Here is a 25,078-nt window from a genome sequence, read left to right on the forward strand (position 1 = left end):
TGTGCCTAAACAGTGGAAACCCCCCAATTCTAACTGAAACCCTAACCCAAACACACCCCTAACCCTAATCCCAACGATTACCCTAACCACACCCCTAACCCTAATCCCAACCCTAATCCCAACCGTAAATGTAACCCTAACCCTAACTTTAGCCCCAACCCTAACCCTAACGGAAAAATGGAAATAAATATATTTTTTAAATTTGTATTATTTTTCCCTAACTAAGGGGGTGATGAAGGGGGGTTTGATTTACTTTTATAGCGGGTTTTTAGCGAATTTTTATGATTGGCAGCCGTCACACACTAAAAGACGCTTTTTATTGCAAAAAAATAGTTTTTGCGTCTCCACATTTTGAGAGCTATAATTTTTCCATATTTTGGTCCACAGAGTCATGTGAGGTCTTGTTTTTTGCGGGACGAGTTGACGTTTCTATCGGTACCATTTTTGGGCACATGATGATTTTTTGATCAAATTGGTAAAATTGATAAAGCAATTTTATTCTTCGGGTCAGAACGATTACAGCAATACCTCATTCATATTTTTTTTATGTTTTGGCACTTTTATACGATAAAATCTATTTTATATAAAAAATAATTATTTTTGCATCGCTGTATTCTGAGGACTATCATTTTTTGATTTTTTTGTTGATGATGCTGTGTGGCAGCTCGTTTTTTGCGGGACAAGATGACGTTTTCAGCGGTACCATGTTTATTTTTTGATCACGTGTTATTCCACTTTTTGTTTGGCGGTATAATAATACAGCGTAGTTTTTTGCCTCATTTTTTTTTTTACGGTGTTCACTGAAGGGGTTAACCAGTGGGACAGTTTTATAGGTCGGGTGGTTACGGACGCGGCGATACTAAATATGTGTTTTTTTATTTTTATTTAGATAAAGAAATGTAACTATTGTAACAATTTTTTTTCTTTATTTAGGAATTTTTTTTTTCTTTTTACACATGTGAATATTTTTTTTTTTACCTTTTTACATTGCCCCAGGGGGGGACATCACTGTATAGTATCAGATCAGCGATCACACAGGCACTGCAGGGAGGCTTTCCGGCGCCTGTTCTGAGCAGGCGCTTGAAAGCCACCTCCCTGCGCGATGCTTCCCTATGCCGCCGGAACGCTGCGATCATCTTTGAATTACACCTGGAACTGAGGAAACGCTTTGTTATCTTCTTATAGCCGTCTCCTGCTTTGTGGGCCCCCACCATTTTCAGAGTGCTAGGCAGCTGCTTAGAAGAACCCATGTCTGCTGTTTTTTGGCACAAGGTTAGAGGAGACTGGGTTTTTATAAAGCTGGGAAATTTGCATCACCTGATCTTTCCTAACAATGACAATGAAGCCATCTGAGCAAATCTCCAAGGGTACCCAAACCTTTGCATTGGTCCATTTTCCTTTTCATAAATATTAAAATGTTAAAAATGAAAATACATATTTTTTTTTGCCTAAAATACACAAGAAATGTGCCATCGTTAACTTTAGCTCTTTTAGAGATCATATAATCTTCAACTTACTTCAACTTGCAACTTGTACCTTTATGTTCTCCAACACTTTCAAGGCCTGTAAGCTGTATGCAAAGTATAGAAGGGGTACAGTTGTACCCCAGCTGGAGGCTTGACATCATGGAACAGCAGCCAAACAAAGAAACTTATAACTAAAAAGTGTGCCTGCAGGGTAAGCATGATAAATAAATAAGACCGCTGTTTAAACATGAATACACTGCTCAATGGATCGGGCAGGTGTGTACAGGTAACTATGGCACCGAAACCAGTCTGTAACTTACAAACAGATCGGCTAAATGTCACCGCCACTCACTGATGTTCCTGTGTTTTTCTAACTGCAAAAGGAAAACTAATGTTTCTGAAGTTTTTAAAAGGAATCTGTAAGTAGGATGAACCCTCTTAGGCCGGTTTCACACGTCAGTGGCTCCAGTACGTGAGGTGACAGTTTCCTCACGTACCGGAGCCACTGACACACGTAGACACATTGAAATCAATGCATCTGTGCAGATGTCATTGATTTTTTGCGGACCGTGTCTCCGTGTGCCAAACATTGAGATATGTCAGTGTTCGTGGGAGCGCACGGATTACACGGACCCATTAAAGTCAATGGGTCCGTGTAAAACACGTACCGCACACAGACGTTGTCCGTGTGCAGTCCGTGTGCCGTGCAGGAGACAGCGCTACAGTAAGCGCCGTCCCCCCCACATGGTGCTGAAGCCGCGATTCATATCTTCTCTGCAGCAGCGTTTGCTGTAAAGAAGATATGAATAATCCCCCTCCCAGCCCCTGTGCGCCCACCCGCTGTTCTTAAAATACTCACCCGGATCCCTCGCTGGCTGGCGCTGCTTCCTGTCCTGGCCGCACCTTCTACTGTATGAGCGGTCACGTAAGACCGCTCATTTACAGTAATGAATATGCGGCTCAACCCCTATGGGAGGTGGAGCCGCATATTCATGACTGTAATCGGCGGCCCCACGTGACCGCTCATACAGTAGAAGGTGCGGCCAGGACAGGAAGCAGCGCCAGCCAGCGAGGGAGCCGGGTGAGTATTTTAAGAACAGCAGGGGGGGGAGAGTTGGGTGCGCACAGGGGGTGGGAGGGGGGTGGGCACATGGATCTTTATTTTAAACATGAGAAACAAAAAAAAAAGGAATATTCATATCTTCTCTACAGCAAACGCTGCTGCAAAGAAGATATGAATGGCAGCTTCAGCACCAGATGCAGGGGACAGTGCTAAACTTTAGCGCTAAACTTTAGCGCTGTCTCCTGCACGGTGCGTGTGGTACCCAGTGGGCACATGGGCGGCACACGTGTGCCGCACGTGTGCCACACTGATGTGCCACAGAAATACACGGGCACGGATAATTCCGGTATCGATTTTTCCGGTACCGGAATTATCTGGACGTGTGGGGCTGCCCTTAAACTATCTATATGGATATACAGGTCATAGAAAATTGGATAAAATTATACCTTGATTTCTGCAATACACTTAATGGCTTTTAAAAAAAGAATCCATATTTTTCTTATTTTGTTAATGAGATGTTAAGATCTATTGGCATGGCTTAGATCTCTGAGAATCTGCCTTTAGAATCTATTTTAAATGAAACCTGACTTTACTAATTGAGACACATACATTAGGAGAGCAGACTGTCACTCATTACCTGTCTCACACTGGTAATCCCCACGCACGCACGCATGCACGCACGCACACACACTTTCAAAATAAGCTCTGGAGGCAAATTCTCAGGGAGATTTATGTCCTGTACATCTTATCAGCTCATATACATATTTAGAAAATCTTATTCCCATCAGTTTTTGAATTTTCTCAAAAATGTTAAATATCCAATAAATTTCGTTCAACTTCACAATTGTGTTCCACTTGTTGTTTATTCTTCACCAAAAATTTACATTTGGTATCTTTATGTTTGAAGCATGATATGTGGGAAAAGGTTGAAAAGTTCCAGGGGGCCGAATATTTTCGCAAGGCACTGTACATGTAATGCACAGAATAATAAAGACGATATTGGGTACAAGGTAAGTTTATAATGTGCTGCTTTATTTGTATAGTAAATATGCGATGCCTATAATAATCCACTCTGGTTCTTCGGCTCTTTCATAACAGCAGAGGTGATCTCCTGACTAATTCTCACAACAGACGATCAGGTTACACTTGTTCGCCATCCCTTGGTGACAGCGCTTTGTAACAAAGGAAATGTCATTTCTATGAATATTTAATGCCGTCAGCATGCTGTAGGCTCTCCGTCTCCACTCACACGTCAGGTAGGTCTTTATCCCCTGATTTTTCTTTTCTCATTCCTGTTTGCAGGATGAGTTCCATATTCTCAGGGAACACAAGGACAAGAGGATGCGGCTGTGCTCTGTCTTTAGCATATGACCATCAAAGGCATGTACCCTGTGGATTATTATACTTCAATGGGTGTTGTTAAATTATATTCCTTCTATTCTGTATTTGATGCATTTTAAGTGTCCACCATAAGAGGAGGATATCCTTTTCTATGCTGTCACTTATTGTCACCATACTCTGGAAAATCGTAAGCATTGCTTTCTGCAAATGTAACTATAACTCAGAACAGTAATAGAAAAAATGCAGGATCCTTATATTTGCAAGTTTTACTGCAATATATTTGCATTGTTTCAGAAGAAAAAAGGAACATTTTGTGTTTTTGGCCCTGATACCGTGTCCATATAATTGACAAGACATTCCTTTTAGACCTGGTTTCCTTTAGAGTAGTCTAAGCGTATGAAATCAAAAGGAAGCATGTATATTTCATAAATATAGATTATGCCGCGAAGAATAAAACGGTAATCATATTTATCAATGCAGAAGTTTTCTTAATGTCTTTCGTTATTGATGCTGATTTACTGCCTTGTTGCTATGAGAACTTGGGCTCTGCCAAAACAGCCTGAAGTCGTATTCTCATGATGACGACTCTCCAGCAGGTAATGCGATTTCTCAAGGGAACTGAAAGCAGACATGCGTTATTCAGGACAAATGCACATATCAGTTCTTGTATAAATAGGAGATGAAACACTCATAGACCTTGTACAGACAGTTTTGCTCACTAGTCCTATTGTGGCAGTCAAGGCTCCACTTGGCGGCTGCAGGTGCTATACAAATCGTGTGTGTACCCTTTAAGGGGGACTTTCAATTGTCACTAATAAGAGCGACAATTGACATTTGAATAAGGATTAGGCATGCTAACAGTTTCTAATACAATGTCTGATACTGTTATATAATGTTTGCAACTATGATATCAACGTATAAATGTGCCCTTTTCTGCAACATTTAGTACTTAAAGTATAAAGAAAACAATGCTTTTTTTCTAAAATATTTTAACAGAATTTATCTGTAGGTTCAACTCTCCTAAGCAGTCTATGCAGATCACAGAACGCTGAATAAAATGATACCCTGATATCTGTGATTTGATGTCTTATTCCAAAGAAATCCGTATTTTTCTTATTTGTAAATGAGCTCTTAAGATCATCCCATAGGTCTTATCTGAGAATCTGCCTCCAGAGCTCATTTTAAATGAAAGGGGGCATTGCCAGTGTGAGACATGTAGATCAGGAGAGCAGACTCTCAGCCATTACATGTCTCACACTGGTAACGCCCCCTTTCATTTAAAATGAGCTCTGGAGGCAGATTCTCAGGGAAATCTATGTCCTGGCCATAGCTCTTAACAAATAATTTACATATAAGAAAAATTAATTTCTCTGGAATAAGACATTGGATGACAGATATCAAGGTAGCATTTTTTTCAACTTTCTATGACAAACATGCCCATATAGATGTCTTAGTAGGGTTGATCCTACTGACAGATTCCCTTTAAGCATTGAAATCATAGAGTCGTCATAGGAAACGGATCTGTGTTAGTAATATGCTAACGTTTGGGAATAGGTGCCCACCCTATGACTCTTCCTTCTTGTGTCCTGACTTTCTCGTAGACCTACCTCGTTATTCCTTCCCATTCACTCACCTTGTCCTCCCTCACTGCTGTATTCCCTGGTCTCTTCCTATAGCACAGAGTATGTAGAGAACAGCATACACTGTATGATTAGTGCCTGGCCAGAGAGGATAGTGATGCTGAGATGTACGAGCCTCTCCATTCTTTGTATTGTTGGTCAAAGCGCTTATGCAACATGTTCGCTCTGTCTGAGTAATGACAGTGAAGCTTCATAGTTTTTCTGTTCCTTGCTCAGCTTGATTCCAGCCTTAGAAAAACCTATATCTGACTGCAAAAAATACTAAACATCAAAGTAGTATAAATCCAATTACTTTATTAATAAAATATACAAAACTCGCAAGGTATAAGAAAAGGCTAAAACATAAACCGTTAAAAACTTATTAGACAGTGTGACCATCAATTTGCAGAAAACATGCCTAATACAATTTATACAATAAAGTTTCAGGTGTGATGTTTGACAGAAAGGGCATTGGGTTTGTTCTGCATGTATTTACATAGTTCTGAATTTTGATTGCCGTGTATTGTATTTGTAGATTGTAAGCTTACGAGCAGGGACCTCACCCCTAATGTCACTGTTTAAATTGTCTTCTATTAAATTTATTGTCTGCACATGTCCCCGCTTAATTGTAAAGTGCTGCGGAATATGTTGGCGCTATATAAGTAAAAATTATTATTATTATTATTATTATTGTATATAGAACCTTTTATGAAATGGCAATATTGGTCCTCTTGCTCTGACTTGCAATTGTTACCTTCTTTAATATTTATTTCTTCAGGAAACTATGTTGTATAAAGTTGATAACTAAAGAAATTGGATTTACACTACTTTGAATTTTATTATTTGTTTACAACAGGGTATATATATATATTCATGTCCAAAACTTTTGAAATAGACATACATTATGGCTTTCACAAAATTTGTGTCACGGAGTTACCGCGACAGAGTAGTACTAGTAGACTGCAGCGTCTTATGGCTCCTTCTCCACCACTGAGAAGACGCACTGCTCCAGTATATTGAATGTGTTTGTTTTCTTTCAGCAGGACAGGGGTTAATCGGCCATGTGGTAATCCCTGCATTCAGCTGTGCTTGGTTAGCCACTCCCCTCTCCTATGAAAGCTAGGCCTTCTGGTCAGATCCTTGTCTGAGTTAGCACTTGCTAGATAGACCTGGAGTAGTGAGGAGCTGGTGTCTGGAGAGCTGGAGGAATTTATTGTGGGACAGTTGTTTGGTTTATACGCTTGGAAATTCCTCATCCTTACTTGCTTTATTTTCTTCCCCCTTCCTTCACACCCTGGTGAATACCTCTGTTACTTGTGAGAGTATATTTTGTGTGAGTGGAGTTTTCTTTTACCCTTGTCTTGGTTCCCTGTCTGTCGGGTTGGTGCACTGCGGTACACGGTAGCGCCTCTCTTCCCTGGGTGGGGAAGGGGTCAGACGCAGGGCTGCAGTTAGGAGACAGGGCGAGGGCGGAGGCCCCGGCATCCTCGCCATCTGAGGTATCCTAGGGAACAGGGCGAGTTAGGGCGCCCCCTAGTGCTAGGGCCAGGAAAGGTGCCCCTGGTCCCAGTTTACTCACCAGTCCAATCGTGACATTATCTCAGACCCGAAAGCCTTTTCTGATCCATGATGGATCCTATCACAGTGCTGTCAGGGCAGTTGCAGCAGCTTAGTTTGGAGGTGGCAGATTTATGCACAGTGGTTTCACAACACTCAGTTTCAACTGGTGTGGGGATCTCGCCCTCCAGGCAAACCATTCTGGAGCCCAAGGTTGCACTGCCAGACAGGTTCTCTGGCAGGCGGGACAAGTTTATTGTGTTCTGGGACTATAAACAACGCTTGCGTTGAGAAACACGTGATGGTATCTCCGCGGCTTTTCTACATGCATTTGCATATTTCCCATAAGGGATGGGGGCAGTGTTCTGGATCACTACATTGAGAAACACATGATGGTGTCGCCGCGGTGTTGGATGTTTTGATCTCCCCGAGGTCATTCATCCTTATGTTTATAGTCCTTTTACTAGGCACTGCTCCTAATAGCCAGTTTCCTACTCCACACTGATGAGGGGCAAATACCCCGAGACAGCTGTCTGTGGATGGATACCATGTTTTGGCATAGCTGGTTTTCCTTTTTGGATGCTGCCCTTCCCGTGGTTGTTCCTTCCCGGTGAAAGACCTGGCTATTTATTGCTTGCGTTGAGAAACATGTGATGGTGTCTCCGCGGCTTTTCTACATGCATTTGCATATTGTGTTCTGCGAGGCCTGTAAACTTTATTTCCGGATGCGTCCGGTATCCTCTGGTACAGAGAAACAATGGGTGAGGATTGTTATTTTTCTTCTGCAGGGGGACCCGCAAGCATGGGCATTTTCTCTGCCATCTGACTCACAGTCACTCCAGACAGTAGAGGGCTTCTTTCAGGCTTTGGGCTTGGTGTATGATGACCCTGATAGTGTCTCCTTGGCTGAGTCATTTCTGCGCCAACTTTAGCAAGGAGACCATCTGGTGGAGGAATGCTGCTCCGAGTTCTGGCGGTGGGCCACTGACACCAGGTGGAATGACTCGGCCCTCCGTAGTCAGTTCTGCGAGGGTCTCTCTGTGAGAGTAAGGGATGCGTTAGCTATCTGAGACTCCTGACTCCCTTGAGGTGGCCATGTCTCTGGCAATCCAGGTTGATCGCCGTCTTTGCCAGAGACATAGGGAGATACCTCTGGGGGCAGGAGGTCCTAGTTTGAGCGTGACCAGTGCTGATTCCACTGTTGAACCCATGCAAGTGGGTGCGGCGTCCCAACCTAGCAAACTTGCATTAATCCGGCGTAAGGCGGAGTGTGTTTCTGTTGCGACAAGGGTAATTTTGTCAGCACATGTCCTACCCGTCACTTGTTTAAGCAACCACCAGAATACTAGAGGGCCCGGGGGTTGCGGGTAGGTTGGCAACTCAGGTGTACTCATAACATCTGTGGGAAAGACTCGATTTTTCCTTCCAGCTATTTTATATTGGGTCAAAATAAGTTGGAAGTTTCTGCCTTCTTGGACAGTGGGGTGGAGTTTAATTTGGTCAACGCTAGGTTTGTCCGGGACCAAGGCCTTGTTTCACATACTTTGTCCAGACTGATACCCATTATTGCTATCGATTCTGGCCCTCTAAAACAGGGGAACTTCACGCAGGTGGTCCGTGACTTACGGCTACAGGTGGGGGCCATACACTCTGAGGTGTTAAACTGCTATGTGCTTGAGGGCCTGCCCTCGCCTGTGGTGCTGGAACTTCCGTGGCTCGCTCTGCACAATCCGGTAATTGATTGGCAAACACAAGAAGTGGTAAAGTGGAGTACATCTTGTCAAGTACACTGTTTGGGTACCCGGTTGGCAAGGGTGGATACCAAGTCCATGCCCCATTACCTGTCAGACTTCAAGGATGTGTTTTCTGAGCAGGGGAGCCAATAGCTTCCCCATCATCGTTCTTATGATTGTGCCATCAATCTGGTTCCTGGTGCCAAGCTGCCCAACAGCAGACTCTATATCATCTCAGGTCCAGAACGGCAGGCCATGAAGGACTATATTACGGAAAGTCTGGCTAAGGGTCATATCCGACCATCCTCTTCTCCCCTTGCTGCAGGGTTCTTTTTCATCAAGAAGAAAGATGGCGGGTTACGTCCCTGTCTGGATTTCCGAGAACTTACTGCTGGGAACTGTCCGTAATCCGTATCCGCTACCTCTTATCCCTGACCCTTTTAATCAAATTGTTGGGGTAAAATTGTTCACTAAGATGGACCTCAGGGGGGCGTGCAACCTCCTCCGCATTAAGGAGGGGGATGAGTGGAAGACTGCGTTCAATATGCCAGAAGGACACACGAGAATCTGGTGATGCCTTTTGGGTTAACGAACGCGCTCGCCGTCTTCCAGCACTTTATTAATGACATCTTTAGTCACCTAGTAGGCAGGTTTGTTGTTATCTACCTGGATGACATTCTTGTGTATTCACCTGACCTTGAATCACACCAGCAACATGTCAGGAAAGCCCTACACATACTTCGTAACAATAAATTGTATGTCAAACCTGAAAAGTGTATATTCTCGGTTGAGGAGATCCTTTTCCTTGGATATGTATTATCTGTCACCAGTTTTCACATGGATCCGGCGAAAGTCTGGGAAGTATTGGAATGGGATCGTCCTGAGGATTTGAAGGCCTTGCAAAGGTTTTTGGGTTTTGCTAATTACTTCCGTAAATTCATAAAAAACTTTTCGGTAGTTACCAAATGGCTCACTGATATGACTAAAAAGGGATGGACTTCTCCAAGTGGTCCAGTCCTGTCAGGGAGGCATTTGACACATTGAAAAGGTGTTTTGCTTCTGCGCTGATTCTTATTCAGCCTGATGTCACTCAGCCATTCATTGTGGAGGTGGATGCATCCGATGTGGGAGTGGGGGCTGTATTGTCGCAGGGTGCGTCTCCTGGTAAATGGCAACCATGTGCATACTTTTCTAAAAAACTTTCGTCAGCTGAGAGAAACTATGATATTGGTAATAGGGAACTCTTAGCTATCAAATGGGCATTTGAGGAGTGGCGTCATTTCCCTTTTTAGGAATTTGTTGGGATATTACTTGTTATAGCAGCGCTTGCGTTCCACACACTATTACAGCGTCTCTTTGATGGCACTAGTATGCTGGCCCTACTATATCCCCTGAAAAGCATAAGCAAAGCGCGTTGGAAGGCTTTTTTTTTTTTAAGTGGTCCACCGCTGTATCCAGGTGAAAGTTATGTCCCTGTTGACATTAATGTGGGTGAGACCTTTCAAGTTTTTCTAAGATGCCTATTGTTTATTGTGTCAATCCCCTTGAGATTTTAAGGGGGAAGGTGGTGATTCTTGAATATGCATAAGCTGTAAAATAGTTGCATTATTTATTGACATCATCTCCACATTCACATGTTTGAGACTGTTAACCCCTGTTTATTTTGGACCTTGGTTTTTGATGTGGTCTCAAAGGAGGGGCTTTTCTGTGGAGGGTCTCGGGCCCTAGGAGGATGTACAGGGTCCCCGGACTAGTATAAGTTACACCCATTTGAAATGCATTCCGTACTGTGGTTCTATTTGTATTTATTTACACAGTAATGGGTGTCTGACCATCCTCGTATGTGGAGATTGCACAGATTAGGGGTGATTTAGTATTGTTAATCCCAACCTAATTTGATCCTTATAGCACATACACATACCCCTTATTTTGCTATTTTGTTTTAGGTCTGGTAAATATTAGGGATGGTGTGGTTATTAAGGATCTAAGCACAGCAGATAGAGGGTGCTATGATATATTACCCCATCTGCGTATGATGCATCCCGCAGTACCTTGATTGTTGTTTGTCTTTCGCACCTTGCACTAATTTTCATTTTTGTTTGTTGTATACGGTAGTTGCAGATTTTAATAATTTATTAAAGGTTACTTTTTAATCCAAAGCGCATTCTAAGACCTCACATACTCGTCCGTCAGGGGCTCTCCTACCATTGGAGATTCCCAGCAGACCTTGGACTCATTTGTTGGTCGATTTTATTACGGATCTACCTGTGTCTGCAGGGAACACTGTAATCCTGGTGGTGGTGGACAGGTTCAGTAAAGTGTCTCATTTTATTGCTTTGCTAGCCTTGCCTAACGCCAAAACTCTGGCGCAAAGCTTGGTCAGGGAAATAATAAGACTGCATGGGATTCCTAAGGATATTGTTTCGGATCGGGGGGTGCAGTTTATCTCCAAATTCTGGAGGGCGTCTTGCACCTGTCTGGGGATCCATTTGTCTTTTTCTTCGGCTTTTCACCCGCAGTCTAATGGCCAGACTGAACGGGTTAATCAGAATTTAGAGACATATCTTAGATGTTTTGTGTCTGAGAATCAGGAGGACTGGGTGACTTACCATTGGCTGAATTTGCAGTTAATAATCGCTGTCAGGAATCCATCCGCAGTTTAGTTCGTTCAATGGTGATCGTCCTTCTGGTTTACCGGAGGAACGGTTCTCTTCTATTTCTATAATACGGCAGGGGGTGATTTATAATTTGCAAAAGATGGGTTACAAATATAAGAATGTTGCTGATCGGAGACGTTTGTTGGGTCCGGACCTGTGTGTTGATGACTTGGTGTGGCTGTCATCAAGGAACATTAGGCTAAAGGTTCCATCTTGGAAATTGGGTCCCAGGTTTATTGGTCCTTATAACATCCTAACCGTCGTCAATCCGGTAGCATTCCACCTTGCTCTGCCACCTACTTTTAAAATCCACACTGTTTTTCACCATTCAAGAAGTTTTCTTTCAGCAGGACATGGGTTAATCGGCCATGTGGTAATCCCTGCATTCAGCTGTGCTTGGTTAGCCACTCCCCTCTCCTATAAAAGCTAGGCCTTCAGGCGAGATCTTTGTCTGAGATAGCACTTGATAGATAGACCTGGAGTAGTGAGGAGCTGGTGTCTGGAGAGCTGGAGGAGTTTATTATGCGACAGTTGTTTGGTTTGTACGCTTGGAAATTCCTCATCCTTACCTGCCTTATTTTCTTCCCCCTACCTTCACACCCTGGTGAATACCTCTGTTATTTGTGAGAGTATATTTTGTGTTAGTGGAGTTTTCTTTTACCCTTGTCTTGGTTCCCGTTTGTCGGGTTGGTGTACTGCGGTACACGGTAGCGCCTCTCTTCCCCGGGTGGGGAGGAGGACAGACGCAGGGCTGCAGTTAGGAGACAGGGCAAGGGCGGAGGCCCCGACATCCTCGCCATCTGAGGTATCCCAGGGAACAGGGCGAGTTAGGGTGCCCCCTAGTGCTAGGGCCAGGAAAGGTGCCCCTGGTCCCAGTTTACTCGCCAGTCCAATCGTGACAATTTGCTTTGTAAATGTTTTACACATTTTTGACAAATGCATCAAGTTTATGGAAATACTCAACATTTACAGTGTTGACCCTCATTTTTAGAACTTTTGCTATTCGCTCTGGCAGCAGAATATCAGATTCAGGGCCAAATCCTGACTGACTGGTCATTCTTGTCCAGGGGTGGATTAAGGATAGCCAGGGCCCCGGGCTGTTCACACACTGTGGGCCCCCCCGGTCATGTGATGGGGGTCATGTGACGGGGGTCATGATATACCTGAACCAGATTATTCCAGAAAAATGGCCGGGCCCTACTCTGCTGTAACCTATTAAATATTTGTTAAAATCTGCAATACAATTTAGGTATATCTTGACCAATAATATCACATACAAGGAACAAATACCACCGCACCATGACCAGACTACAAATTACAACCACAGTGATCGAAGAATATCACATACAAGGAACAAATACCACCACACCATGACCAGACCACAAATTACAACCACAGTGATCGAATAATATCACATACAAGGAACAAATACCACAACACCATGTCAAGACCACATATTACCACTTGGTGACCAAATAGCACATACAAGGGACAAATACCACCGCACCATGTCAAGACCACATATTACCACTTGGTGACCAAATAGCACATACAAGGGACAAATACCACAACACCATTTCCAGACCACATATTACCACCACATAGTGACATACACATAAGCTCTGTATATAATGTATAGGTAATACAGTGATCACTGGTGACATTGTACACAGGACCGCTGTATATAGTATATAGTGTATAGTGTCAGTGTATAGGTAACACTGACTCACGAGTGACGTCTCTAGGTGAAGTCCTTCATCTTTCATCCAGCACAGACCGCCATAATTTCTTCCAGCCAGGACTCATTTCTGCAGGAAATAACACAGTTATCTCGAGCTCCGCTTGCAGAACACATTACTTAATTTTTCATAACTTCTACATTACACCACATGAAGATAAAAAGGCGATATAGTGTCACTCTGCAAAGTAACAGGACCGCCCCCCCATTTAAAACAGTATACTCAAAAAATAAAATAAATACATCACTGCAGTAATAATATCCCTTAATTAGCCCCTATGGTAATAATATTCCCCATCCTGGCCCCGTGTGTCTCATTCCTGGCTCCAGCCATATGTTCTCCCATCCTGCACTCATGAGTATCCATTCTTCACCATATGATCTCCCGATCCTGCCCCATCTGTCTCCATCGTATCCATCCTGCCCCATGATCCAATCCTGCCCCATGTCTCCAATCATGCCCCATGTCTACATTCTGCCCATGCCTCCAGTCCTGCCCCCAGTGTGTCTAGCAATCTGCCTCAGTGTGTCCAGCATATTACCCCCAGTGTGTCCAGCAATCTGCCCCATTATGTCCAGCATATTGCCCCCAGACAGTGTGTCCAGCAATCTGCCCCAGTGTGTCCAGCATATTACCACCAGTGTGTCCAGCAATCTGGCCCAGTGTCTCCAACATTGCCCCAGTGTGTCCAGCAATCATCTGCCCCAGTGTGTCCAGCATATTACCCCCAGTGTGTCCAGCAAGCTGCCCCAGTGTCTCCAGCATTGCCCCAGTGTCTCCAGCAATCTACCCCACTATCTCCAGCAATCTGCCCCACTGTCTCCAGCAATCTGCCCCACTGTCTCCAGCAATCTGCCCCACTGTCTCCAGCAATCTGCCCCACTGTCTCCAGCATTGCCCCACTGTCTCCAGCATTGCCCCACTGTCTCCAGCATTGCCCCACTGTCTCCAGCAATCTGCCCCACTGTCTCCAGCATTGCCCCCAGTGTGTCCTCCAATCTGCCCCAGTGTCTCCAGCATTGCCCCCCAGTGTGTCCTCCAGCATTCTGCCCCACTGTCTCCAGCATTGCCCCCAGTGTCCTCCAGCATTGCCCCCCAGTGTGTCCACCAGCATTGCCCCCCAGTGTGTCCTCCAGCATTGCCCCCCAGTGTGTCCTCCAGCATTGCCCCCAGTGTGTCCTCCAGCATTGCCCCCCAGTGTGTCCTCCAGCATTGCCCCCAGTGTGTCTAGCAATCTGCCCCAGTATGTCCAGCATATTGCCCCCAGACAGTGTGTCCAGCAATCTGCCCCAGTGTGTCCAGCATATTACCACCAGTGTGTCCAGCAATCTGGCCCAGTGTCTCCAGCATTGCCCCAGTGTGTCCAGCAATCATCTGCCCCAGTGTGTCCAGCATATTACCCCCAGTGTGTCCAGCAATCTGCCCCAGTGTCTCCAGCATTGCCCCAGTGTCTCCAGCAATCTGCCCCACTGTCTCCAGCAATCTGCCCCACTGTCTCCAGAAATCTGCCCCGCTGTCTCCAGAAATCTGCCCTGCTGTCTCCAGAAATCTGCCCACTGTCTCCAGCATTGCCCCACTGTCTCCAGCATTGCCCCACTGTCTCCAGCAATTTGCCCCACTGTATCCAGCAATCTGCCCCACTGTCTCCAGCAATCTGCCCCACTGTCTCCAGCATTGCCCCCACTGTCTCCAACATTGCCCCCAGTGTGTCCTCCAATCTGCCCCAGTGTCTCCAGCATTGCCCCCCAGTGTATCCTCCAATCTGCACCAGTGTCTCCAGCATTGCCCCCCAGTGTGTCCTCCAGCATTGCCCCCCAGTGTGTCCTCCAGCAATCTGCCCCAGTGTCTCCAGCATTGCCCCAATGTCTCCAGCATTGCCCCACTGTCTCCAGCATTGCCCCACTGTCTCCAGCAATCTGCCCCACTGTCTCCAGCAATCTGCCCCACTGTCTCCAGCAATCTGCCCCACTGTCTCCAGCATTGCCCCAGTGTGTCCTCCAGCATTGCCCCCCAGTGTGTCCTCCAGCATTGCCCCCAGTGTGTCCTCCAGCATTGCCCCCCAGTGTGTCCTCCAGCATTGCCCCCCAGTGTGTCCTCCAGCATTGCCCCCAGTGTGTCCTCCAGTATTTCCCCCCCAGTGTGTCCTCCAGCATTGCCCCCCAGTGTGTCCTCCAGCATTGCCCCCCAGTGTGTCCACTGATAACTGATCCAAAAAAAACAAACAAAAAAAACAAACAAGCAGTCTCCTCACCTGTCCGCGCTCCAGTCGGTGAGCTCCCTGCAGCAGCGCACTCGCCGGCGACTGACAATGACGTCAGACGCCGGCGACGTGTGCGCTGCGGCTGACTTCAGCTGCCAGCCACCGATTGGCTGGCGGCTGTTGTTGTTAACTATTGATGTGCGGGCGCGTGCCCGCACGTCAATAGGAAACCGCCGCAGCGCCGGAAAGGGCCTGGTGAGCAGATGAGAAGGGGCCCAATGCGGGCCCCCTCTCTCTGCCACCGGGTCCGGGGGGCACATAAACGCCGCCCGGCGGGCAGTCACAGACGATTAGCGGATTAGCCCCCCCAGACCACTGGGCCCTGGGCTACCGCCCATATTGACCCTCTGATAATCCGCCCCTGTTCTTGTCTTACAAATGCTTGGAATTTATTACAATTTCTGTGCTTTCGTTTGTCCACCGGTTTTTGAGAATTAACCACGGGTTCTCAATGGGATTGAGATCTAGGTAGTTTCCTGGCCATGGACCTAAAATGTCAATGTTTTGTTCACAGCGCTACAAAATTATCACTTTTTCTTGTGACATGGAGCTGTATTATGATGGAAAAAGCATTGTTCATCGTCAAATCGCTCCTGGATCGTTGGCAGAAATTGCTCTTGGAGGATGTTTAGATCCCATTCTTTACTCATGACAGTATTCTTAAGCAAAATTATGAGTAAGACCACTCCTTTGGCTGAAAAACAACCTTGTACATAAATGGTTTTATTCATTTGTCATGCTAACAGTAAAGCATCCTGAGACCATTCATATGTGGGGTAGCTTGTCATCCAACGAGTGGGCATTCTCACAATTTTGCCTAAGAACACTGCTATGAATAAAGAATGGTATCTAAACATCTTTCAAGAGCAATGATCCAGGAACAATTGGGTGATGAAGAATCATGTCAAAAGTAATAAATGAGTGGCTCAGTGAACAAAACATTTACATTTGGGGTCCAGGGCAGGTAATTCCCCAGATATCAACCTAATCAATCCTCAAAAAGAGGGTAGTTAAAAAAAACACAGAAATTGTGATAAACTCCGAGCACTGATTAGACAAGAATGGGTTTACATTACTCAGGATTTGGACCAGAAGCTGACATTCAGGTTCCCAGGGTGAATTGCAAAAGTATTTTAAGGGAATCAATGTTAATAAGCTATATGGGTATGCAGGTGACAAAAAGATAAATATAATAATATTTTTATATCTAATATCTCATATTTTATTCCAGAGAAATCCATGTTTTTTTTAATGTAAATGAGCTTTTAAGATCTATGGGTCCGACACAGATCTGCATGAGAATCTGCCTCAAGAGCTTATTATAAATTAAAGAGGGCATCATTCATCAGTGTAAGACATCTAAATCAGGAGAGAAGACTGTCAGTCAATACATGTCTCACACTGGTAACTCCCTCTTACATTTAAAATTAGCTCTGGAGGCAGATTCTCAGGGAGCTAAGTGTCCGGCCCATAGATCTTAACAGGCCATTTACATATTAAGAAATATTTTGATCTCTCTGGAATAAGACATCAGATCACATATATCAAAGTATAATTTTTATTCATCTTTCTATATAGTTTTTACATCAACCTGATGTATTTGTAAAAAAAAAAATGGAAAACATATGAACTACTTATTTGTAATTGTAATTCAGGAACCATAAAAACATCTAACTAAAAGATGCAAAAACACTAAAGTAGCAAACTATGTGCAAAACAAAATTTGTGTCAAGTCTCAAAACATTTGGCCATGATGGAAGGTTTTCATTTTCTTTCAGGAACACTTAGTTGTCTTTAACACCTTCATGACCTTTAATGCACCCATACATTATGGTGGCATTGGGGTTCCTGACCTTTGACGTAGGGGTATTTCATGGCAATTGTGCGGGGCACAGAAGTTGTACCCGCACGATTGCTTGCGAGAGCTCGGCTTAAGTCAAAGCCACGGCTGTTGCGGCCTGGAACGGTGCCTGCACCGACCCTGGCTTTTTAGCCTCGTAAATACTGCGATTAATAATGATTGCAGCATTTAGGAGGCTGGGAGAGGGAGGGGACTACCTCTCCCACATGATTGGCACTTCCACAACATCATCGCGAGGGCCAGATCATTGCTATTGGAACCAAAGGTCACATGATGACCTCAAGTTCAGGCTGCTAAGGTGTGCCTGTTGGACGATGCGAAGACCATGGTCTAAAAATCGTTCTGTCAGTGTCTTACTGGTGCATTGCAATGCTTTACACCAGATATTAGAGTAATAAAAGTTAAAGTCTCATAGAGGGACTAAGTAAAAAAGTTTAAAAAAGGTAAAAAAAATATATATTTTTCAAATCAGAAAATAAAAAAAAAAATTACACCAACAAATACATATTTATGTAAAAACAAAATTAAACATGTAAAGTACACATATTTGGTATTGCTGCATCTGGAACAAACTGATTTATAAAGCTGTCACGTTATTTAACTCTTTTTCACTGAACACTGTAAAAAAAAAAAGGCAAAAAACATGCTTTTTTATCATGTCGCTTCACAAAAAGTAGAATAAAACGCGATCAAAAAAATTAATGTAAATAAACTGGTATAACTGAAATAGTCATCTTGTCCTGCAAAATACAAACTGCCATACAGCTTCATCTGCAGAGAAATTAAAAAGCTTTAACTCTCAGAATACAGTGATACAAAAACTATTTTTTCCATAATTTTTTTTTATTGTGCATAACCAGCAAAACATAAAAAAGCTGTAACTGTTCTGACCCAAAGAATAAAACTTATCAATTTTACCACATACAGAATGGCATAAAAAGCCCCAATAAACAATTCCTGAATTGCCGTTTTTTGTCCATTCTGCCTCCAAAAATCGGAATAGAAAGCAATCAAAAAATATCATGTGTCCGAAAATGGTACCAATAGAAACAACAACTCATCCAGCAAAAACTAAACCCTCACATGACTGTGTCTGCAGAAATACTGAAAAATTATAGCTCACAAAATATGACGATGCAAAAACCTGATTTTGCAAAAAAAACAAAACGTGTATTTTAGTGTCAAACATAAAAAAACCCCAATATAAATCTGGTATCGCTGTAATTGCACCGACCTGAAGAATAAAGTCATTTAATCACTTATACTGCACAAGCAAGAAAACCAATTCTTGACCTGCTGTTGATTAGTTCATTCTGTCTCCCAAAGATCGCACAGGTTTCCATGTAAATCTCTGAAATGCGTGATTCAGGTGGAACGCCCTGCAAAACATTCGCTATATGGAGTCCAGAGTGAGTCTACTGCCTCATTATAGGGATTGGATCCCTCAGAAGTTTTATCTGAATTATGTATTTTGCAGATTTACATGAAATCCTGAAGTAAGCGCTCAGCGTAGAGTGCAGTGATCCAAAATGTTATGTAAAATGTGCCCAATAAAAGCTTAAGCTCAATCCACAAAAAAAGCAAGTCCCCACTGAGGTCCATCATCTGTCAATGGAAATATAGGGGGCTTCAATGTTATTGGTAGCACAAAGGCTCTGGAAAAGTGGTATGGCTCTTCGCCCTCCCCAAAAGTCCAAATCAAGCGAATTCTGGACTCTCAAATCCAAATGCCCCCCTTGCCTAGGCGCCCGAGTATGCCTTAACTACATGTAATGTTCACGTTTGGCATTTCAGTAGTTATGAAAGCCCATTTAATTTACGGGGTCCATGCTTCCAGAGGCACAAGCTGCGCACAATGTATGAGCACTGGAATGTATAAGCACAACAATATACTATGGCACTACAATGTACATGCACTATAATATGGCATATTTGCAATTTTTCCACTGTTGCTTGTTTCTAGAAAAAAAAAACAATGGAGTCAAAATTGTCACTACACCTGTAGATAAATTCCCAGAGGGGTGTAATTTCCAAAATGAGGTCACTTGAGGTGGTTCCTGCTCTTCTGGAACTTAGGGTCTCAGTATATGAAGTGTTCAAACAATTATGTGATAATTTGTTCTCCAAGAGTCAAATTATTATTTATATAGCACCATTAATTCCATGGTGCTGTACATGAGACGGGGTTACATCAAAATACAAATATCACTTACAGTAAATAAACTAACAATGACAGACTGACACAGAGGGGAGATGACCCTGCCCTTGCGGGTTTACATTCTACAGGATTATGGGGAAGGAGACAGTAGGTCGGTGTCACGATCCAATTTTAGATTTGTAGCAGATCTGGTTTGCCTCATTTTTAGACCTTTTTTCCTTTCTGGTCATCGGGGGTTAATGCAGTCCCCCCCCCCCCCGGTGGCCGCTGATGTTACTGCATTGCTGCTGGGTCAGCTGATGTTTGTGTTGACCACTCCCTCCATCCTTTAAGAGGTCACCTGGTTCATCAGCCGACTGTCAGTGTTAGTTCATTCTTCAGTGACCAAACTAGGAGTAGGAGCTAGCTGGGAACTGTTGTTCTACAGCTGTGTCCGTTGTATCTGGTATTTCTTCCTGCTGTGCTGTGCCTTGCAGCATTAAGCTAAGTGTGGTTTTCCTTTACCTTGTCTGTTTACCTGTTTTTTTTGTGGTATTTATACATTGGTGCAGTCCACCTCCCTTGGGGGGAGAGGGGGTCACTGATAGGGCCTGCACAGGAGACAGGGATACGCTGGCGGCTCGGGCCTCCTAACCTTCATAGGTACCCCTGAGATAAGGGAAAGCCAGGACCCCTTATAGTGGCAGGGACAGGTGCGGGTTCCAGTACCTGCCCCTTTATCGCCGTAAACAGCGTGACATTCGGGGGTTGCAGTAGCTCCAATGGTTTTGAGGTGGTCATGTGGTCATTACAGGTTATAAGCTTCTTTGAAGAGGTGGGTTTTCAGGTTCCGTTTGAAGGATCCAAATGTGGTGGACAACTGGACGTGTTGGGGCAAAGAATTCCAGATGATGATGGGGGATATTCTGGAGAAGTCTTGGAGGCGATTGGATGACGAGCGAATAAGCGTGGAGGAGAGGACTTGGGAGGACTGGAAATTACATGAGGGAAGATATTAAGAGATTAGTATGGAAATATACGGAGGAGAAAGGTTATAGATGGCTTTGTAGGTCAGTGTTAGCAGTTTAAACTGGATACGCTGGGAAATTGGGAGCCAGTGAAGGTATTTGCAAAGAGGGGAAGCAGGAGTGTAGCGAGGAGAGAGATTAATTAGTTGGGCAGCAGAATTAAGGACGGACTGGAGGGGTGCGAGAGTGTTAGAGGGTAGGCCACAAAGGAGGATGTTGCAGTAGTCGAGGCGAGAGATGATTAGGGCATGCATAAGCATTTTGGTAGAGTGAGGGTTGAGGAAAGGACGGATTCTGGAAATATTTGCGCTGGAGGCGACAGGAGGTGGCGGGAGCCTGGATGTGTGGTTTAAAGGACAGGGCAGAGTCAAGGGTTACTCCGAGGCAATGGATTACCGGGATGGGGGAAAGTGTGAATTCATTTATTGTGATGGATGGATCAGGTAGGGAAGGTGTGTGAGATGGAGGAAAGATAATTAGTTCGGTTTTGTCCACATTGAGTTTGAGGAAGAGAGAGGAGAAGAAGGAGGATATGGCTTAGGCTGGTTTCACATTTGCGTTTAAAAACGCAGCGTTTTAAACGCAAACGCATGTGGTGAAAAAAACGCGTGTAAACGCGGTAAAACGCCGCGTTTTTTAGACGCATGCGTTTTTGCATGTTTTATTACAAATGCGGCGTTTTTACGTGTTTACATGCGTTTTTTCATGCGTTTTTTCATGCGTTCGCGTTTTTTAAACGCATGATGAGAAGTGTGTGACAGCTTGCCAATCATCAAAATCAACAAGAAAACCCACTATAAACAGAAATAGCTAGGGTTAGGGTTTGGAACCCCAAGTAACCCTAGGGATCCTAACCCTTACCCTAACCCTAAGGGATCTTAACCCTACCCCCACCCCTAAGGGATCCTAACCCTAACCCTACCCCTAACCCTTAGGGTTAGGATCCCAAGGGTTAGGGTTAGGGGTAGGGTTAGGATCCCTTTATCAATTTTATGGTGTGGGTGGCTTATCAGTGTTTTTTCTTGTTTTTTTATAAAAACACATGCGTTTTTAACGCAACCAAACGCATGTGCTTAAAAATGCATGCGTTTACATAGACAGCAATACGTTTTTTTGCCGCAAAAAAAACGCATGCGTTTTTTTTCGGCAAGAAAACGCAGCTAAAAATTACTACATGTTGCATTTCTGCAACACAACGCATGCATAGAAAAGACGCATGCGGCGGCAAAACGCCGCAAAACGCATGCAAAAAAAGCATGCATTTTTAATGTTAAGTATAGGAAAAAAAACGCATGTGTTTTTTTGCGCTAAAACGCAGCGGCAAAAAACGCAAATGTGAAACCAGCCTCATAGACACTCTGGGATTCTGGAGAGCAGAGAGGTGACATCTGGGCCAGAGAGGTAGATCTGAGTGTCATCGGCATGCATATAGATGGTACTGGAAGCCATAGGATTTTATGAGTTGTCCCAGGCCAAGGGTATAGATTGAGACGAGGTCCTAGGACAGAGCCTTGAGGGACACCAATAGAGAGGGGGGCGAGATGAAGAGGTAGTATGGGAGTGGGAAACGCTAAATGTGCGGTTGGTGAGGTATGAGGAGATCCAGGATAGAGCGAGGTCTTTGACACCAAAGGAAGAGAGGATCTGTAGTAGGAAGCAGTGGTCAACTGTGTCGAAGGCAGAGGACAGGTCTAGAAGGAGGAGTGTAGAGATTTGTCTGTTAGCTTTGGCTATAAGTCATTCGGTAGTTTGGTCAGGGCAGTCTCAGTGGAATGGTGGGGACGGAAGCAAGATTGTAGGCTGTCGAAGAGAGAGTTACATGCAAGGTGAGAGGAAAGTTCAGCGTGGACGTGCTGCTCAAGTAGTTTGGGAGCAAAGATAAGGTGCGGTAGCTGGACATGGCGCTCGGGTCAAGGGAAGGCTTTTTGAGAATAGGTGTGGTTGTGGCATGTTTGAAAGCAGAGGGGAAGGTACCAGAAGTTAGTGATAGATTGACGAGATGGGTTAAGGATGGGATTAGTGTAGTGGTGAAGTTGGGGAGGAGATGGGATGGGGTCAAGCGCAGAAGTGGTGAGGTGTGATTTGGAGAGAAGATGAGCAAGCTCCCCTTCAGTGATTTTGGAGAAGGAAGTTATGTAATTAATTATGTATTCAATCAATGTAATTATGTAATCAAATAGTAATTATTATTTTTTCACTACCCACTGGTATGAAATTCTGTGAAACAACCGAGGTTTTAAAAATGATCACTGTACCCTTAGATGAATTCATTGAGAGGTTGAGTTTGTAAAATGGAGTCACCGATGGGAAGGTTCTGATATTCTGGCACCTCAGGGACTCTTCCAGTGGGTAATTGCACCTGCAAACTATAACAGAAAACTCTGCATGTGGTGCTCTTTTCTTTCCTTTGGAGCTTTGCACTTTGCTTGAAAAGTATTCCCAGTATTCCCAATTACAAAATTGCACAACAAAGTATGAAGTGCATTTTTTCCTTTTAGCCCTTATAAAAATTAAAAACTTGGGACTAAAACAAAATTTTTGTGGTAAAAATGTAATTATTCTTTCTTCAAGGCCCAATGGTATAAAATTCTGTGAGGCCCATGTGGTGTTAACATGCGCACTGCACCCCTAGATGACTTCCTTTGGGGGTGTAGTTTGCAAAATATGGTCACTTATGTGCGGTTCCTCTGCTCTGGAAGCTCAGGGGCTCTGTCAATGCGGCTTGGCACCATTCAAACCATTCCGGCAAAATGGAGCACTCTGCCTTATAAGTAGTCTTCAACCACATATTGGGTATTGGCGAGATCAGGAGAAATTAGATAACAAATTGTACTGTCCATTAACTCCTACTATCTATTTCGAAAATTGAAAACTTGGGGCTAAAGCAACATTTTTGTAGAAAAATTGATCATTTGCCATTGACTCAGCACAATGTTATACAATGCTGTGAATCGCCCAAGGGTTAAAAATGCTCACTACACACCAAGTTGAATTCCTCAAGTAGTGGAGTTTCCAAAATGAGGTCACTTGTGGGGGTTTCTGCTGTATTGGCATGTGAGGGGCTCTTCAAATGTGATATGGCACCTGCAATCTATTCTAGCCAAAATTGCGCTCCAGAATTCAATTGGTGCTCCTTCATTTACATGCCCTGTCATGTGCCCAAACAGTAGTTTTCCACTATGTATGGGTATGGGCGCACTCAAGAGAAATGGCATAACAGATTTTCGGGTCCATTTTCTCCTGTTACCCTAGTAAAGATGAAAAATGTTGGGCTAAAGAAACATTTTTGCTGTAAAAATGTGATTTTTTTTTTTTATTTTTGTATTTTTACAGCTCAAAGGTATACAATTTGTGAAGCACCTGTGGGTTTAAGGTGCTCACCACACCTCTAGATAAGTGCCTTGGGGGGGTTTTCACTGTTTACGTTCTGAAAATATGACATGGTGTTTATCTATTCCCAGCTAAGTTTGCGCTCCAAAACTCAAATGGCACTCCTTCCCTGCCCTGTACTCAGGAGAAATTGCATGGTCAATTTTCTCCTGTTACCCTTATGAAAATGCAAAATTTGGGGCTTAAGCAATATTTTTGTATTTAAGATGTAAACATTTTTCCTTCCACGTTGCTTTAATTCCGGTGAAGCCCCTAAAGGGTTAATAAACTTCTTAAATGTGGTTTTGAGCACTATGAGATATGTAGTTTTTAAAACAGTGCCATTTTTGGGTACTTTCTGTCACATAGGCCTATCAAAGTCACTTCAAATGGTATGTGGTCTCTAAAAAAAATTGTGTAAATTTTATCGGTAAAATGAGAAATTGCTAACAAACTTTTAACCCTTCTAACTTCCTAACAAAAAATAAGTTTCAAAAATGATTTTAATGTAAAATAGACATGTGGCAAATGGTATGCATTAACAATTTTGTGTGGTAGAAGTATCTGGTCTAAAGGTATAATAATTAAAAGCTTGATAATTGCAAAATTTTCACTTTTTTTTGTCAAATTTTCGATATTTTCATAAATAAGCGCAAATCATATCGACCAAAATGTACCACGAATATAAAGTACAACTTGCCAAGAAGAAACATTCTTAGGATCACTGTGATCAGTTGAAGCCTTCCAGAGTTATAACCACATAGTGACACTGGTCAGAATTGTAAAATTTGGCCAGGTCTGAAAGGTGAAAACAGGCTGGATGGTAAAAAGGTTAATTCTGTGTACATGTGATTACAGTGATGAGACTTCAGATTCAGTTTATATTTTCCATTTTTAAGAGCCTGGTCATCTGCCAAGTTTGTCACACCCTAAAACCAATATTGATAGTTACTTAGGACTTCTCTTTTTTCTATGCAAACACTTACTACCTGGTGCGGTGCAGGTACTTCAGTGTTAAGCTGGCCATACACATTAGATGGATGTTTGCCAATTGATGCTTTGGCTGATCGTTCATAGGAAAGCCATCTCAGCCACCTCTCCCATACACTGGAGTGCTAGTTCGGTACAGCATTCCTGTGTTCTCTATGAGAAAACCACATCTGACATGTTGGCTGAAGGCTTCTCTCCAAAAGAGCAATGAAATAGGTAGTTCGAAATCAGACATGTGCAGTCAACATCTCTCCTGAC

General features: G+C 43.7%; 1 protein-coding gene across 2 annotated transcripts in view; it reads left to right on the forward strand.

Moving 5' to 3' along the window:
- The first annotated feature begins 3,636 nt into the window (after positions 1 to 3,636).
- The window catches only part of GJB7 (gap junction protein beta 7), a 60,306-nt gene continuing 38,864 nt past the window's right edge, over positions 3,637 to 25,078 (forward strand). Inside the window, exon 1 of one of the 2 annotated variants that reach the window (XM_069726394.1) lies at positions 3,637 to 3,785. In XM_069726394.1, the coding sequence (XP_069582495.1) occupies positions 3,740 to 3,785 (46 nt within the window). In that variant the 5' untranslated portion in view covers positions 3,637 to 3,739. Of the gene's footprint in view, positions 3,910 to 25,078 lie in introns of both variants that reach the window. The other variant, XM_069726395.1, reaches the window with a different exon arrangement.

This window comes from Ranitomeya imitator, chromosome 5, assembly GCF_032444005.1.
Source record: "Ranitomeya imitator isolate aRanImi1 chromosome 5, aRanImi1.pri, whole genome shotgun sequence".
Lineage (NCBI taxonomy): Eukaryota > Metazoa > Chordata > Amphibia > Anura > Dendrobatidae > Ranitomeya > Ranitomeya imitator.